This window comes from Phyllostomus discolor, chromosome 6, assembly GCF_004126475.2.
Source record: "Phyllostomus discolor isolate MPI-MPIP mPhyDis1 chromosome 6, mPhyDis1.pri.v3, whole genome shotgun sequence".
Lineage (NCBI taxonomy): Eukaryota > Metazoa > Chordata > Mammalia > Chiroptera > Phyllostomidae > Phyllostomus > Phyllostomus discolor.
Window position 1 is genome coordinate 80227709 of NC_040908.2, and position 15094 is coordinate 80242802.

Genomic DNA, 15094 nt, shown 5'->3' on the forward strand with positions numbered 1-15094 from the left:
GGGTCATTTCAGGAGTTGAGTGTTCGTTCTCTCATCTCCAAGCAGGAATAAAAATACTGCCACCTCCTAGGGTTGGGAATATATTGAGCTAATTCATATAAAGCACTAATCAGGGTGCATGGCACATAACAAGCATTCAATAAATGTTAGGCATTTTAATTATTACTCTCATTTTCTACTGGGGAGAGTAGACCAAAGGCAGGGGGAGAACCAGGTCCTCACCTCACTGCAAAATATTCCCTGCCGCAAGCAGCCAAAAGAACTGACTGATCCGGCTTTACAGCTGGAGGAAGCAAGGACTGGCATGTTTGAACATCTCAACTGGGACCTCCATGCAGCAGAAACAGGCTGTAGTCCATGTCTCAAAGGTCCCATCAGGACCAGCACCCCAATCCCCATCACACACACATACTTCTGACCAGTTCTGCCCCCATGTGCACAGGTAGTGGACAGTGAGGGTGCTGTGGGCCCCCAGCTCCCAGGCCCCACCCCACTAGCTCTCAGAGCTGAAGCTGATTGCTTCCGCACAATCTGAATTAATCTCATGCCTCAGGTGGAGCTTGGCTAATCAGGAGAGACAAGAAGCCAAAACCGGTGCGATCAAATTAACAATGCCACGGTCCTGTCTCTTTAAGATGGGAAAACAAAGCAAACACCAGAAAGCACTTCCACCATAGCCCTTCCCCCAGGGGAAGCCTGTAACTTCGACCAGGACTGAACCAAAGAAATTCTCCCACTCCCCTAGGCCGAACACCCCACAATGCCCCTTTGTGGCAGCTTATCTCACACTGACCAATAGGGCTATACAGTCTTTGTCAGGATCTTGTTAACAAGGAACAGAGACACAGCCTTTGTGGGGACAGAGAGGCCCCTCACCTTGAATGGGCAGCACGGTAACCCTTTCTGAAACAAAAGGAAATAAAAGCCTTTGAGCTGGGAAGCCCTTCTTCACCTACAAGGTGCAGTTTGCTCTCAGGAGCCCTCAGGGAACCTGCTGTCCCTGAGAAAGCCTGTCCCAGAAACAAGGAACAGGACTCCCAGAAAACCATTTAAGCCAGCCCAAAAAGAACATCCTTTTTAGTAAAAAGATCTGTGAGACTCCCAAAGGAATTTGAGTTAGCCTCTCGAAAGGACTTCCTGGAAAAGTGACCCTTCCTTGAGGATGGTGAGGAACACCAGAACTTTGCTGCCCGTCTTCCAACCTTCGTGGCTTTGAAGTCATTCCCAACAGAGGCAGAGGAAGGACCAGAGGACATCTATGAACATGGAAGTGGGAGAGGAGGGTCCTCCAGTCCTGTGATTTTTCCCCCAGGCCCTGTGTGACAATCACCTGGCTAGGCATGTTCTTAAGGAATACTGATGTCCAGGCCCCACCCTAGGCCAATTAAATCAGTGCTCCTAGGGGTGGGGTCTGTGCAAGAAGATTGCTTTAAAAGCTTCCCAGGTGATTCTTTGGTGTAGCCAAACCTCAACTTCCTCCCGCCAGCTACCAACCAAAATGAGCAGGATGGTGTAATCTCTTGGTCTCCCGGTTTCTGGAGTGATCTTCTTCCCCCCAGACTTGGCTGCACTTCTCTTCAGAAAAGCTGAGCTCTTTGCGCTCCCATTCCTTGGTGCCTGCTACTCTCTCTACTGCCCTTTTCTGACCAGTGTCACATGCTGTACAAAACCACAGGTGTCCTGGATGAGTCCTGGCTCTGCTATTTACTGGCTTTGTAGCCTTGAGCAATTTACTTCTCTAAGCCTCAGTTTCCCTATTTGTAAAATGGGAGTAAAAAATAGGGTTGCTGTAAAGAGTAAGATTAGCACATGGTAAGTTCTCAATAATGTAAACTATGCTTACTACATACTCCTGCCCATGACTGGGTAAAGATGTGCCCCAGGCTTCCCTTTGGAATGAAACGCTCCACTCCCCTTTTGCATGTTATCAGGCCTCTCCCAACAGCCAATGGCATTCTCGTTTTATTTCTTCCACAGTCTCCTTCCCACACACACTGCTTCTCTCCTTTGGGTATTCACAACTGAATCTCCCCTCCATGGGGACTTGGGGACTTGTCAGAAACACCAGCTGAGCTCCAATCACCAGGTGGAAGAGACAGAGTGAGACAAAGACAGAGAAAGTCTGACTCACCACCACCCCCAACTCCTGCCCCTAGCCCTGCCTGCCCTGGAGTGGCTCACCCTCCTCTCCAGCCCTACTCCACTTTCCAGCCTCCCCCTGCACTTCCTCCGGCACTCATCCATGCTATGTCATTCCCACGCAGCTTCCCACTCCTGGGACAAAGCCAAGGATGGCAGAAAAACCGAGCAGACAGAAGAAGGCTAGACCAAAACCACAGGAAAGGGCACCTGCAAATTGTCAGTCAGGGGACTTGGGGCTTTGGCTCCTTCCTGGCGCTCACCGCTATGTGACTTCAGCCTCTCTGAGCCTCTGTGTCTTCATTAGTATAGCAGAGCTAATAGCCCCAGACCACCTTAACAAGCGTGAAGCTCCTCACAGAGGATGTTTCAGTGCTTTGAAAACTGTAAGGATCAGCCCAGCCCAGCTTCTAAGGTGAAGGGGGAAGCTGGAGGAGCAAGGGAGAGGCCAAAGCAGGTACAGAGTCGATATCCATGGGGCAGGGTCGAGGGTCCTGGGCTCCATCTGCAACCCTGGGAGTTGCTCAGAAAGACTGTGGTTACTGGGGTGAGTGAGGAAGCAGAGCTGTCTTGTGGTGTTTTAAAAGTCTATCAGCCTCTCACATGAAATTAAAATGTAAATAGCAGCTGGTCTGGGCAGGACCTCAGGGGTGACAGTGCCCAGCCTGTGAGTAATTTCACAGAGGGGAACCAGTTACATCAGATTCTAACAACTGTCTTGTTTCTGAAGTTGATTTCCTCTTCCTCTGGCTTGGTGTCTCAGGAGGGCTCTAGAGCAGGGGAGGGCTGATTCCACTGCCACCCACACCTGCTCCTCTCCCGGGTGCCTGCCCACAGGCCCCATCAGAACCAGGAGGCAGAAACCTGGGATTTCTGCAGAGCTATAAGGTAGTGGCCTGAGCACCGAAGGCCCAGCAAGGCTCCTCCTTGCCCTGGAGTGAGTCAAACTGTGGGCCAGAACAGGCTGACCCAGGGCACTGTTGGAAAAGGGCAGACAGAAGAGGTGCCCAGAACTTGGGAGCCTTCTTTCTTTCCAAAATATGTGCTAAGTCCTGGACATCTCAGGGCATCTGAGATGCCTATAATATGGGCATCTCAGTCAGCAAGGGAGACAAGATCACTGTGTACAACATGCACCATGCCAAGGATGCTCAGTGTCCAGAGAGGAGAGTCACCTGCACTGCCACTGGGGTGTCAGAGAAGGGCCTTGGAAGTCATCAGAAAGCCCCTTTGGCCTCTACTCGAGTTTTCCCCAGTTTGGCCATGCTGAGTGCTGGCCCCATATCCCCAGTGATGGCACTGGGGCTGTAAAACTTTGAACACAGCTGGCCCAGCTCACACTAGGACCTTGCACAGGATCTCCTAAAGGGTCAGTTCACCCACATGGGTGTCCCTGATACCTTCTAGCCTAGCCATTCCCTATTCCCAAGTCCCCAGAGAATCTCCCCTGGCACCCCTCTTTGTACAAAGAAATTAAATTTCCCTGGCTGTTAATTGAATTTTACTGCAGGGATGCAAAGAAGTTGTGTCTCATTAAAGCCTCCTATGTCTTATTGGAGCAATGTGTTGCCTTTGTGGCTGCTATTAGCATCTGTCATGCAGGACTCAGCCCTGTGCATACAACCCCCTGCCCCCTACTATGCTGACTGTACCCCTAAAGCTGCAGTCCCTGACACCATGGAGAAGCCACAGCTTTTTGTTGATGGCCAAATTCCATTACGCAAAGTCAGATACTGTGTACCAGACAGTGAGGGGTGGCTGGCCCCTGCAACCACAATAGTACAGGCCTAAAGAGGGAAGAATTACTTCTGGAAGCCTCCATCCCATCACTTGAAAAAGTGGGGCTAATAAGACTTCTCATGGATGTTATTGGGGCATCGCTGAGCAATAAGCCAAGAGGCAAAAGCAACAAGCTTGTTACCTGCTCCATCATGGGCACAGACCATAGAGCTTAGTTAAGAAAATCATCAGGACCCAGGCTTGGAGTCAGGGAATAATAACAGTACCTAATCATGGGAGCTAATTCACATAGAGTGCTAGAATACTGCCAGCGCACAATACATGGGAAGTTTCCAATAAACAGTAATCACAAAAGTCTGTGTATGTGTATGTGCGCTCCTGCAGATGACTGCATATGTCTCTAGCAAATTCTTGGGATCTGCCTTCAGCCTATAAAGTGCTCTGGGGCACATCCAGGTCTCGATGCAGTAAGGGTTCAATCGTGTTCATTACTTCAACTCAGTGGAGCAGAGAGACCTTGTGGTCCAGAGCAAGGGTGGCAGGAGGCGGGGGTGGAGGGAAGAGATCAGATGCAGCCAGGCAGTCTCTTGTGTTACCTCATTAAGGCCACTTGCACAGCAGCCAGGAGGGCTGAGGCCCCCCAGTTTGTGGGCACAAGAGGGCACCGTGGCTCTTAGAGGCCAGGGCAGGGCCACGGTGGGGACACAGTGGGAGAGTTCTCTATTCTGGTGTTGGGAGGAAGACTATAGGGCAAAAAGAAGAGAGGAGGTAGGTTCTCCTTGCCAAGGACAGGGAGCTAAAGATCCCTATATGCAAGGAAAAATGTATTCTGAATCATAGAATTGCCCCCAAAAACAGTGAGCTGGATTCCCAGACAATCCCTCTCTCCAGAGGCCCAGACACCCCCAGGGGCCCAAAGACAAGGGCCTCTGATCCCTTTGTATGCTTTTTCCCCTTGAATCTTCTAGCTGTCCTGCAGTTCTGGGCTCTTGCTGCTCCCACTATAGCCCTTTCCCTAAACAGTGAAAACTGCCAGAAAATTCCTTCTTAGGCCAAATAGGTGGTCTGTCCTTCCCACTCCCTGCAAGTTTTCAGCCACTTTTCAAACAGCATGGTTTGAAGTCTGCCCATCTTCCTGGTCACACTCCAGCTGGTTAACATTCTCTATCAAGTAGAGTGCCCAGAACAAGGCAGAAGTCTCATGAGTGATCTGGAGCCTATAGTTCTGAGTCCTGAAGAACTAGAAAGTAGTCCTTGTGTGGCTGAACCTCCCACCACAAGTATCACAGCTTTGTGTGTTAAGTGCTGCCCTCTCCCGTCTGTCTACTTTTAAGATGCACTGCTGTTTATTAGTGGTGACCATGGGCAAATTGCTTCTCTGTGTGGCCTCAGCTTCTTCATTTGTAAAAAGAAAGATCCTTGTAGAGGATCTACACCAGTGCCATTCAATGGACACAAAGTGTGAGCTACATATATAATTTAAAATCTTCTAGTTGCCACATTTTCAAAAAAAAGTGAAAAGAAACAGGTGAGTTTCATTGTACTAGTATATTTTATTTATCTTAATATGTCTAAAGTATTAACCTAATATCAATATGAAAATTATTAATGAGATATTTTATATTCTTTTTTCCTCCTATGTTTTTGAAGTCCAGTGTGTGTGTGTTTTACACTCACAGAACATCTCAGTTCCAACTGGCCATGGTTCAAGTGCCCAGTGGCCACAAGCAGCTAGTGGATGCTATATTGAACATTATCTGGGCTCTGCAACTCTAGGGTTCTGTGATTCTGTGAAACAGCCTGGGCAATAACATCATTAGGTGTGCGTGTGTTTATCTGATGCTTTTCTTGGAACAGGAAAGGAGAATGAGAGCCTTGGGTAGGAATCGTTTTCTTGATCACCTGCTATGTGGCAAGCACTTTAAATACAGGGTCTGACAGAAGTAAAGCCTGCTTGAGTGTGGTTGGTAGGGTAATAATATGGGTGTAATAATTTATAGTTTTAATTTGTACATTTCACCTAAAATGTCACATGGTGTGCTTAAGAGTGATATTGGTGTGATACAGAATTACTTGCTTATGATTTTGAAATAAAAGAGTTTGTGATAAACAGGGGCATTATTTGTGCCAGACCTTGTATCTGGCCCCTGTCTGCCCCCTAACAACTCTTTGAGGTAGACAGCAGGTCTTCATTTCACAGACAATGAGCCCTAGGATTGGAGAAGTCAGTACACTGTGTTGAAGGCCACATAGCTGGTAGAGACATAAGTAGAACCCAGGCCTGTCTGGTCCTAAACCTTTCAAACTGGGCAGGGGTCCACAGAAGCAGTCTCCTCTTCCTCATAGATGGGCTTCCCTGAGCCTGCTCTGAGCTGTGGGGCTGAGGAAAAGATCATTTTGTGCTGCCTGGTGCTCATTGCTATAATAAGCAACCAGGCTGGTGGGAGGGTGAATGGGACCCACCCCAGGATCCAGGGCTCCGAGGCCCACCCAGGATCTCTGGAGGCACTGTTGTCTCTGGGTCCCCCATGCTGGCTCTTGGAACCAACCTGGGTGGGAAGAAAAGCTCCTTGAGGAGGGCTGACATATATGGATGTGCAGGTTGTGAACTGTTCAAAGGTACATAGCTTATGGGGCAAGTGAAGCCTAAAACCCATTCCCTCCTGCACTAGCCAAGTTGTGGCTCCTAGCATCAGGTTTTACCCAACCATAGGGGCACCTTTGCAATTCACACACAGTCCTGGGCAGGCTAATGCAGCCCTGCCTGGAGAGCAGGACAGGGCTGTGCTGTGAGTTCCTCTAGCGCCAAGCCTGCCTTCTTCAGACTTATCTATGCTGAGGCTTCACCCTGCTCCCACCCCTTTTTACTCACATACACACCCCTACCGCTACATAAACATCCCCCAGCTCCTCTGTGGTTTCAGCCTCTAAGGAGTAGAACCCCTCTTCCCCAGGAAGACCTCAGGGCTCTGCCCACCCAGGAGTCCTGGCCCCAGGCCAGGACCATGTACTATGTGAGGAGCAGAAACAGCCCACCTGCCTCTCTCCTGTCCCCCGCCCCTGCGTTTCAGTCCTCCGGGAAAAATTGAGGCATCTGCAATGCAAAGCCCAACTTGTTGATGTGAAATCTTACTCTATATTCCACCCAGGTTTATATGAGTGAATTATGCAAATCTTTGATGGAAAAATATTCCTGCACACATCCTTGAGAGTGTAAAACCTTAGTTAATAATTCATACTCGGATGTCTCTGACTGCAGGCTTTCTCTTCATTATAACTTGCACCTCGTTATTTGTCTTTCGCATTTTATTGTATATCCTGATGTGATGCTGTGCATTATAATATTTATCTGCTTTATTATTTGATGAGCTGGGGTTGGGGATTGTGCTGAGATGCTGGTGCAGGGGCCAGGGGCCCTTAATATCAAGTCCCATGTGATGGAAGGCAGAGGGAAGGAAGTGGCTGGCCACACTATGTGACTTCAGGGACACCAGAAACCACCCTCCACCCTCCACCCCTGTTCCAAATATGTCCTCATCCACTGACTAGCATCTCAGGTCACACCATTATCCGTCCATAGCTTCCTCCCTTTCTCCAAAGGCCTATTGTCCTTAGAAATCAGATGACCCTGGAAAGTTCACTGGGAAGAATGCTTTCTGAGCAAGTCTTTAAAACTAGAGGTAAACAAAGGGCCAGCCACTGAGGAGACAGGGACACAGTGCCCCAGAGGGAGAGAGCTATGAGGAGAGAGAAGACAGAGCATACTGAAGACAGAACACTCTTGCATACTTGCCCAAGCAGAGTGGTGCCAGGGGTGTGGTGAGCTGGGTCTCTGCTCTGCAGAACTCAATGCGAGGAGGGGCCCTTCCACAATGGGATGTGGGGTGGAAAAGTGTCTGATTCTTGTCATTAGCCACAGCCCTTCCCAGTCTGTGTCCTCCAGCAGGACTGATGGGCACTTCCCCCAGGACAGGTGTCGGGAACCTGTACTTTGAGAGGCAAGTTTCCCAGGAAGGTGGTGAGGAAAAGACAAGGACAAGGACAGGCCTCCAGATGCATCAGACCACTTGCCTTCCCAGGACCTGTCTATTGCTTCCTCTGAGCCTTGGCTCCAGCAACCTCCATGCCCAGGTGGCCTCTGTTCTTCCCATTTAAGTCCTGCCATGTCAGCTTGCATTGTACTTAGCATTCTTTACTGGAATTGCTTGTTTGTCATCTCTTCTCACCACTGCAGTGAAACTCCCTAAGGTCAGGTTTGTTCTGTTCACTGCTAGCTCCAGAACCCAGCACAAGGCCTGGCACTTCATAAGTGCTCAATAAATGTGCATTGAATAGATGGGTGATGCCTTCCCAGGTACCCCTCAGTAAAAGTTAATTTTTCCAAAAATGTTCATGAAACACTCATCAGATTTTCCTCATTTTCATGTGGTTCATTCAACTGTCATGTCCCCCTCCCTCTTTCCTCTTCCTTCAGGAGGCAAGGACCCATCTCATGTCATGTCTGTCCCCAAGCCATAGGTGTTCAATTCCTGTTTGTTGAATTGGTTGGAGGAGAGAGGGAACAGGATTTCACCAGCAACTGAGACCCTCTTTCCCTCTGCCCCCTGCCCTCCTCCCACTGCCAGCCATAGCCCTCGTTCCCAGAGGAGACCAGGATACAGCTGCCTCTTGTCATGGCAGTAGGAGGGTTCTCCTGATGGCCAGCCAGTGCCTTGGTTGTTTCATGATGAATTTCTCAGAATGGCAATGGGGGTGGAGTGGGGTGGAGGTCTATTAGTGCTGCTTAAGGGATCCTAAGCACTGCTTGCCAGGGCCTTCTGATGTATTTGGTTAGGGTTTCTCAGCTGTTTGGGAGGGTAAATCAACTGACCTCTGTGAAGAAAGCCTGAGCCATGGACACAAAACAGAAGCACCCATGCTTTAGGGCAGGTCTGGTAACCTGGGTTCCACAGACCTCCCCCAGGAGGTCCATGGATCCAATTTAAGAGGCCCGTGAGTTGGGGAAGGTGAGAAGGATCACATATTTTTCCATTAACTGTTAACTGAAATTTAGTATTTCCTTCCATTTTGAACATAAGCAACCAACCACAGCAGTAACAGCACCTGTGACCATCACTGATAGAAACCACAGATATTTTCACAACACAGTTGTTGCAGGTATCTCAAAATATCATTACCATCACTATTACCAAACTGTGCTAACATTACCCATCACCAGATCTTATTTAACAAGGAATAATAAAAACATATATTGATGTGTGATATATTATATCAAAAGTTTGCTTTTGAGGGTTTTTAATACTCATACAACCATACTTCAATATATCTGGTTTCCTCTGTAATTCTATGTATGATGTGCATTTTAAAACATTCTGAAAAGGGGGTCCACTAAATATAAGAATCCCTGGTGAAGAGAAGCTGCCCTGGTAATAAGTGCTAGGAAGGAGAGGGGATGGACAAATGGGGTTTCCTGTAGCCCCCCTCAACCTTTATTGGCCCTTTGTGTGGGGCTGAGGGGCTCTGCCAGGAGGGGAAGTGGGGGTGGGGCCTCTATACAGGCACATGCCCCTCCCCCAGACTAGCTTCTCCCCTCCCCAGTCCCAGCCATGATCACCTCCCACCCCAACACCACCATCGCCATCAAGGGCCATGCGAAGGAGCTCAACTGCACTGCTCGAGGTGAGCGGCCCATCATTATCCGCTGGGAGAAGGGGGACACAGTCATCGACCCAGACCGAGTGATGCGGTATGCCATCGCCACCAAGGACAACGGCGACGAAGTTGTCTCCACACTGAAGGTGAGTGCCCATGCCCAAGTCTCAGGGGACCCTGATTTTCAGAAAGTGAGGATCCCACAGCTATTACATCTGTACCTGCTGGAGGTAAATGGAAACTCTTGGGAGCCCTTCCCCATACCCCCCAAATTACCTCTCCTTCCCTAGCTATTTCCTTCTCCATCCAGGAACCTCTGCCTTAGAACCTCACTATATCCCCTTTCTGACAACCCCAAGCCACGAAATGTATGGAACCCTCAGCCCTTCCCTCTTCCCTGGAACCCCTGGACTCCATTCTCCCTCCCAGACTCCTGGACCCTCTCTGCATGGACTCTCCCACACCTCCATCCTTGGAACTGTCTGGGAACAGGAGCCCTTGATAAAAACCCCCTGTGGGTCCCATCCCAGAAGAAGATGACCTTGCGGATCTCCACCACAGTAAGCCCCCTTCAGGAGACCAACTTTAAAGACTCTCCCCATTTCCTCCTTCTCTCTCTGTCCTCCTACCTCTGCTGGCCACCTCCTAGCTCAAGCCCGCTGACCGTGGGGACTCTGTGTTCTTCAGCTGCCATGCCATCAATTCATATGGGGAGGACCGAGGCTTGATCCAACTCACTGTGCAAGGTACCCTCACCTGCTCCACCATTCCTGGCCCCTTCCCAGGGACGCAGGTACCTACTGTTAACTCCTCCTCAAGAACGGGGACATCGCCCACACCCATGTGGTGGTGGAAGATTAAAAATTACCTCTGAGGAAAAGCATCTCTATCCCTTCCCTCCTGCCCAGAGTGGGCAACAAGAGCCTCTTTAGGCACACTTCAGACAACAAGGTTTACAGAAGTACAGGGGTCTGGAGGGTGTGTGGGAAGGGAAAGTCAAGCTGGGAAAAGCCGGGAATTTGGCCTGGGGGACACAAAGACCATCAGTTCCTTAAGAGTCCCTCCAAAATGACAGACATTTTGCCTTCTCCCAGACAAAGGAAGGGAGAGGAGCAAAGCAGAAGACAAGTAGGGCCCCCCGCTCTGCCTGAGCCCTGCCTCTAGGCCTCCCCCAGTGTCACCTTGCCCAAACCCCAGGGTTCTAGGGCCCTTGGGTACACTACAGGTGACACCAGTCCCCAGGGGTACAGCAGAGTGCTGGTCATCCTTGGTGGTAGACAAGAAGACAAGCTCTCTGCTGCCATCCTCACTTCTGCCCCTCCCCCACCACACCCCAGAGCCCCCCGACCCCCCAGAGCTGGAGATCCGGGAGGTGAAGGCCCGGAGCATGAACCTGCGCTGGACCCAGCGATTTGATGGAAACAGCATCATCACAGGCTTCGACATTGAATACAAGAACAAGTCAGGTACACTGAGCACTGGGCCAACCACGGCCCCTGCACCACCTGCCCTGCCTGGGCCCCTGTGGTAGGACAGTGCCAGGGCCTCAGAGCTGCCATATGAGGCAGACATACTGCATTTACCAGTGCACAGACCCCTGTGACTTCCAAAGGGAGGGAAACTGTTTGGACTAGGAATCTGGGGAGCAGACAGAGAGGGGGTCTTGGCTCCTTCTTTCCAGTGCTTCCCCTGGGCCAAGGCCCACAAAGTTGTCTGATTTAAAGCAATTCAAAGGCCCTGAGCCTGGGGCTCTGGGCTGTGTCTATGGGGTCAGAGACATCACAGGTTTGACTGGGTCACCTGGGAACTCCTGGTTTCAGATGGTAGGATGGCTAGGGATTAGAGAGCTGTTCCTTGCCAACAGTGGGTTGGGTTCCTGGGAAATGGGAGTCCCTAGAAGGTTAGATCTAAGTTTCCTCTCTGAAAAAGCCTCCCAGGCCCATACCCTAGGACTCAAGCTAGTTCCTGTGAGGCTGCCCACCCCTGTGAATCCCTCTGGGGCAAAGTGAATGATGGACCCCTAGTTCTCTGAGGAAATGGACTGGGGTGGCATGGTCAGGTAGAGGGGGCCTCAGAGGGGACAAGAGGCCTGGAAAGTGAACCAAGTCAAAAAAGCTTATACTGTGTGACTCTCAATGGTCTGTGACAAATGGGCATGTGGATTGGCTGGCCCTGAGAGAGCAACTAGGGAGCTCCAAGGCAGCAACAAGAAGAAAATACACTTCTCATTTTGGATCCTCTTGTACATTTTGAATTAGTTATCATAAGCCTGTATAAGCTTTTTTAAATCACTATAAAATAAAACACAACAAAGAGTCTGAAGAACTCAACCTTCCCCATCCTCCTTTCCCTGCCAACTGCTAACTCATCTTTTGGCTACTAGACTGGATCCTAGACTAGGTCCAAGGTTTTGTTTTTTCCCCTGAAGCTTTTCAGATTTTTCCTGTCTTTCTTAGCACAGAACATGGCTGGCTGGCTGGCTGTCCTCTCCCCGAAATTGTCCAAGTCCTAATCCCTGCTGTTTTCCCAGCACCTGGCACAGCACCCACTACATAGTAGATGCTCCACAAATGACTGTTGAGTGAGTGGAAGTGAGACACAGTAAAGCAAATCTCTGAGCTGTGTATTTACCTCTGGAGAAGCAGGCAGCTCTGTTCAGGGCACTGGGTCAGTCATCTTAGTCACACAGTTCTACAAGGAGAAGCCCTGCCCTCAGAAGCCTATGGTCTAGTTGGGGAAAAAAGTCAGGTTGCAGCCAGGCACCCCGGAGTTCACCCTGTGTGCAGGAGGAAAGCTACAGAGGGAAGCGGGGAAAGAGGATGCTATCCCTGATGGGGATTGTCAGAGGCCACATGAAGCTGGGTCTTGAAGACTGAGAGGTAATGGGCTTAAATTCAGTTAAGGGGACAGGCAGAGCCTGAGCCAGGCACAACATAGTCCAGCAAGTGGCCTGTCTAGCAGAGGGTTCACAGATTCACTTCTTGGGCCCTAAGACTAGAAAATGCTCTGGGGCCAGGCTGAGAGGGGGCCTCTGGGATGAGCCTTTACTTTGTTAGGGAAGGTCATTGAGAGCCACTGACAGTGGCTGAACCGCCAGAGAGAGACCAGTGCAGCATGGCACCATGGGAAGGATTCACCTGGCACCTGTGGGAAGGAAGGGTACATAGGACTTGAGCACTAGGCTGCTGCAGCCCTGCAGCCAGGGCAAGGGGATAAGAGCAGGACCTCAGTGGAGACATGAGAGGGGGGAAACAACTATGTCCATCTCACACCTTAAGACTTTTTGAGTCTGGGCATGAGCTTCCCAGAAGCCAGACAGGAAGGGATGCGTTGGTACACAGGCCCACATCTCTGTGTGTTGCACTGACAAGGATGGCAGGGCTCTGCTCACACCTCATGGCAGTGGGTACCTGCCTGTCACTTGCACCCCTTCCCCACTGCTCTTTGTAACTGCCTCCCTGCCCTCCCCTCCTATGCTGCATGGCTGCCCACTCCCCTTCCACTGACCACTGTCTAACATGTGGAAACCTTTCCTGGGCCCCCATTCATCAAAGCAAAGTTAAAGCTATCACATGTCTGGAGAGCAATGCAGAAAGAGAGGTGGGAAGGGAAAATGCAATTTTCAGAGCATTTCCACATCTTCCTTCAATCCCCTCTGGCTACCCTGCAGTATGAGGCCATCCCAGAGCTGGGGGTGCCAGGAAGGCTGGGCAGGGTGGAGGGAGAGGTAATAAAAACTCAACCTTAGACTCTTTCTTCAACAAGGGCTTTGCACCTGTAAAAAAAATAATAATAATAAATCACAGGTTCAAGAGCACAGAGAAGCTGGCTGATCCCATCCCCCACCTTTGGGTGGGGCTGATCCAGACCATCCCACTCACATGGTATTTAGGGAAAGGAGTTCCACGAGAACCACAAGGGTTACCACTGAAGTCAGTCAGAGGCCAGGAGCACGGCAGAGCTTCCTCATGGGTAAGGTGGGAATGCTAATGCCTACCTTGTGGGATAGTTCTGAGAATTAAAGACAACATCTAGAACAGGGCTGTAATAAACTATTAGTAAATGCAAGTCTTCTCCCTCTTCTAACTCAAATACCTCATGTGGCAATTTATAGTTAATCCTGTGGAACTTGCAGGCTGAAATACATGTGTCTGTCAGTCAGCAACATGTACTGAGTATAAACTATCTTTTGCAGAACTGTGTAACAGCCATGTGGTAAGAAAGAAAAAGGAACAGGAGACTGTTGCTCTGGGAGCTTACAGTGCAGTTGGAATAAGAACATACAGTGCATACACATGCATCCTTGTGCTTTCAGAACAATTGCAATGCACTGTACAATCATGGATAATACACCACAAACTATATTACATGAAAACTGAAAAAGGGTATCCTAGGAAACAGATAGGTAGCTCAAAGGAAGGAGGGAGATGTACATGTGTGTGCATGTGTATGTAGACCTCATCCTACATGCAGAGTAGTGGAACAAGAATGTTTGTCAAAGCAGAAGACAGGTTGACCATGTGTCAGAGCTGGGTGATCTTTAGCGAGCTACCTAATGTCTTTGGGCATCTCTTTTTCTGTCAGACAGAGACAGTAATATGTACTCCTCATGGGGTTGTGAGGATTAAGTGGATGTGATGACTTACGTGGAAGTGCCTAGCATAGAGCCTGGCATATCCTAACCCTCTATGGCTCCCCATCCTGTGTCTCTTCTCTCTCTTCCCTTCTTCCTTGCACCCCAGACCACACCTATACTGACCCCCATTTTTGCCTCAACTGTGCCTTTCCCAGATTTTCTGCCATGCTCCTCATCATGCTAATTTTCCAACAGAAATTACCAAGTCTGCCATTTCTAAGCCATCCACTCATTCTGACTCCTGCTGGCCCCAGGCAGCAAGTAATAATACATGAATGCTGAATGATAAATAGCAGCATCCACACAAATCTATCAGAATGCACTATGCAGATTTAAAAATGCAGATGCCACATTTTGCCCTTGTTCCCCAAGCAAGGAGCAGAAGTGAGTTCTTTGAGGACAGCACTCCAAGCCCAGAAGGCAACCTTGTGGCACCAGCAGTCAGCTACCACCAAGTGAGCCAGCTTGGTGTGACATGTCATTCCACATGAGCTGGAGTGTAGCTGTGAGAGGGACTGGTGTTGAGATGCTGTGAGCAGTTGTTGTGATCTAGGGAACCTCTTCTCAGAGCTGCGGAGAGATTGCCATGGCGGATCAGAACCATGGCACAAGGAGGAAATCAGAGGTGCGGAATGGATTTGTTTCCCAAGCACAGGCTGCTTAATGTTCCAGATGTGGCTTTTGTTCATGCTGCTCCCCCTCCACATTGAATGTGTCTCCTGAAAAACCAAAGGTTCCATCCCACTCCCAGTAAGCAACCCACAGAGTAAAAGGCACTGACATCTCCCTAGCCACTGCCCTATCTTTTAAGAAAAATATTTGCCTCATAAACCCTTTGATGAAGAAAGGGAGAGAGAGCCCTTAATGAAATATGTTAATCTGGGTAAGCCAGGCTCATATGAAAGGGAATATTAAAAGAGACAATAT

General features: G+C 49.6%; 1 protein-coding gene across 3 annotated transcripts in view; it reads left to right on the top strand.

The window, feature by feature from the left end:
• The window catches only part of DSCAML1 (DS cell adhesion molecule like 1), a 347436-nt gene that overhangs the window by 285431 nt on the left and 46911 nt on the right, over window positions 1-15094 (top strand). For all 3 annotated transcript variants that reach the window (XR_004903802.1, XM_028516804.2, XM_036028516.1), the window contains 3 exons: window positions 9478-9677; window positions 10181-10277; window positions 10869-10997. Coding sequence is in view for 2 of the 3 variants with exons in the window: in XM_028516804.2 (XP_028372605.1) it covers window positions 9478-9677; window positions 10181-10277; window positions 10869-10997 (426 nt within the window). In the remaining variant the exon portion in view is untranslated. The remainder of the gene's footprint in view (window positions 1-9477; window positions 9678-10180; window positions 10278-10868; window positions 10998-15094) is intronic.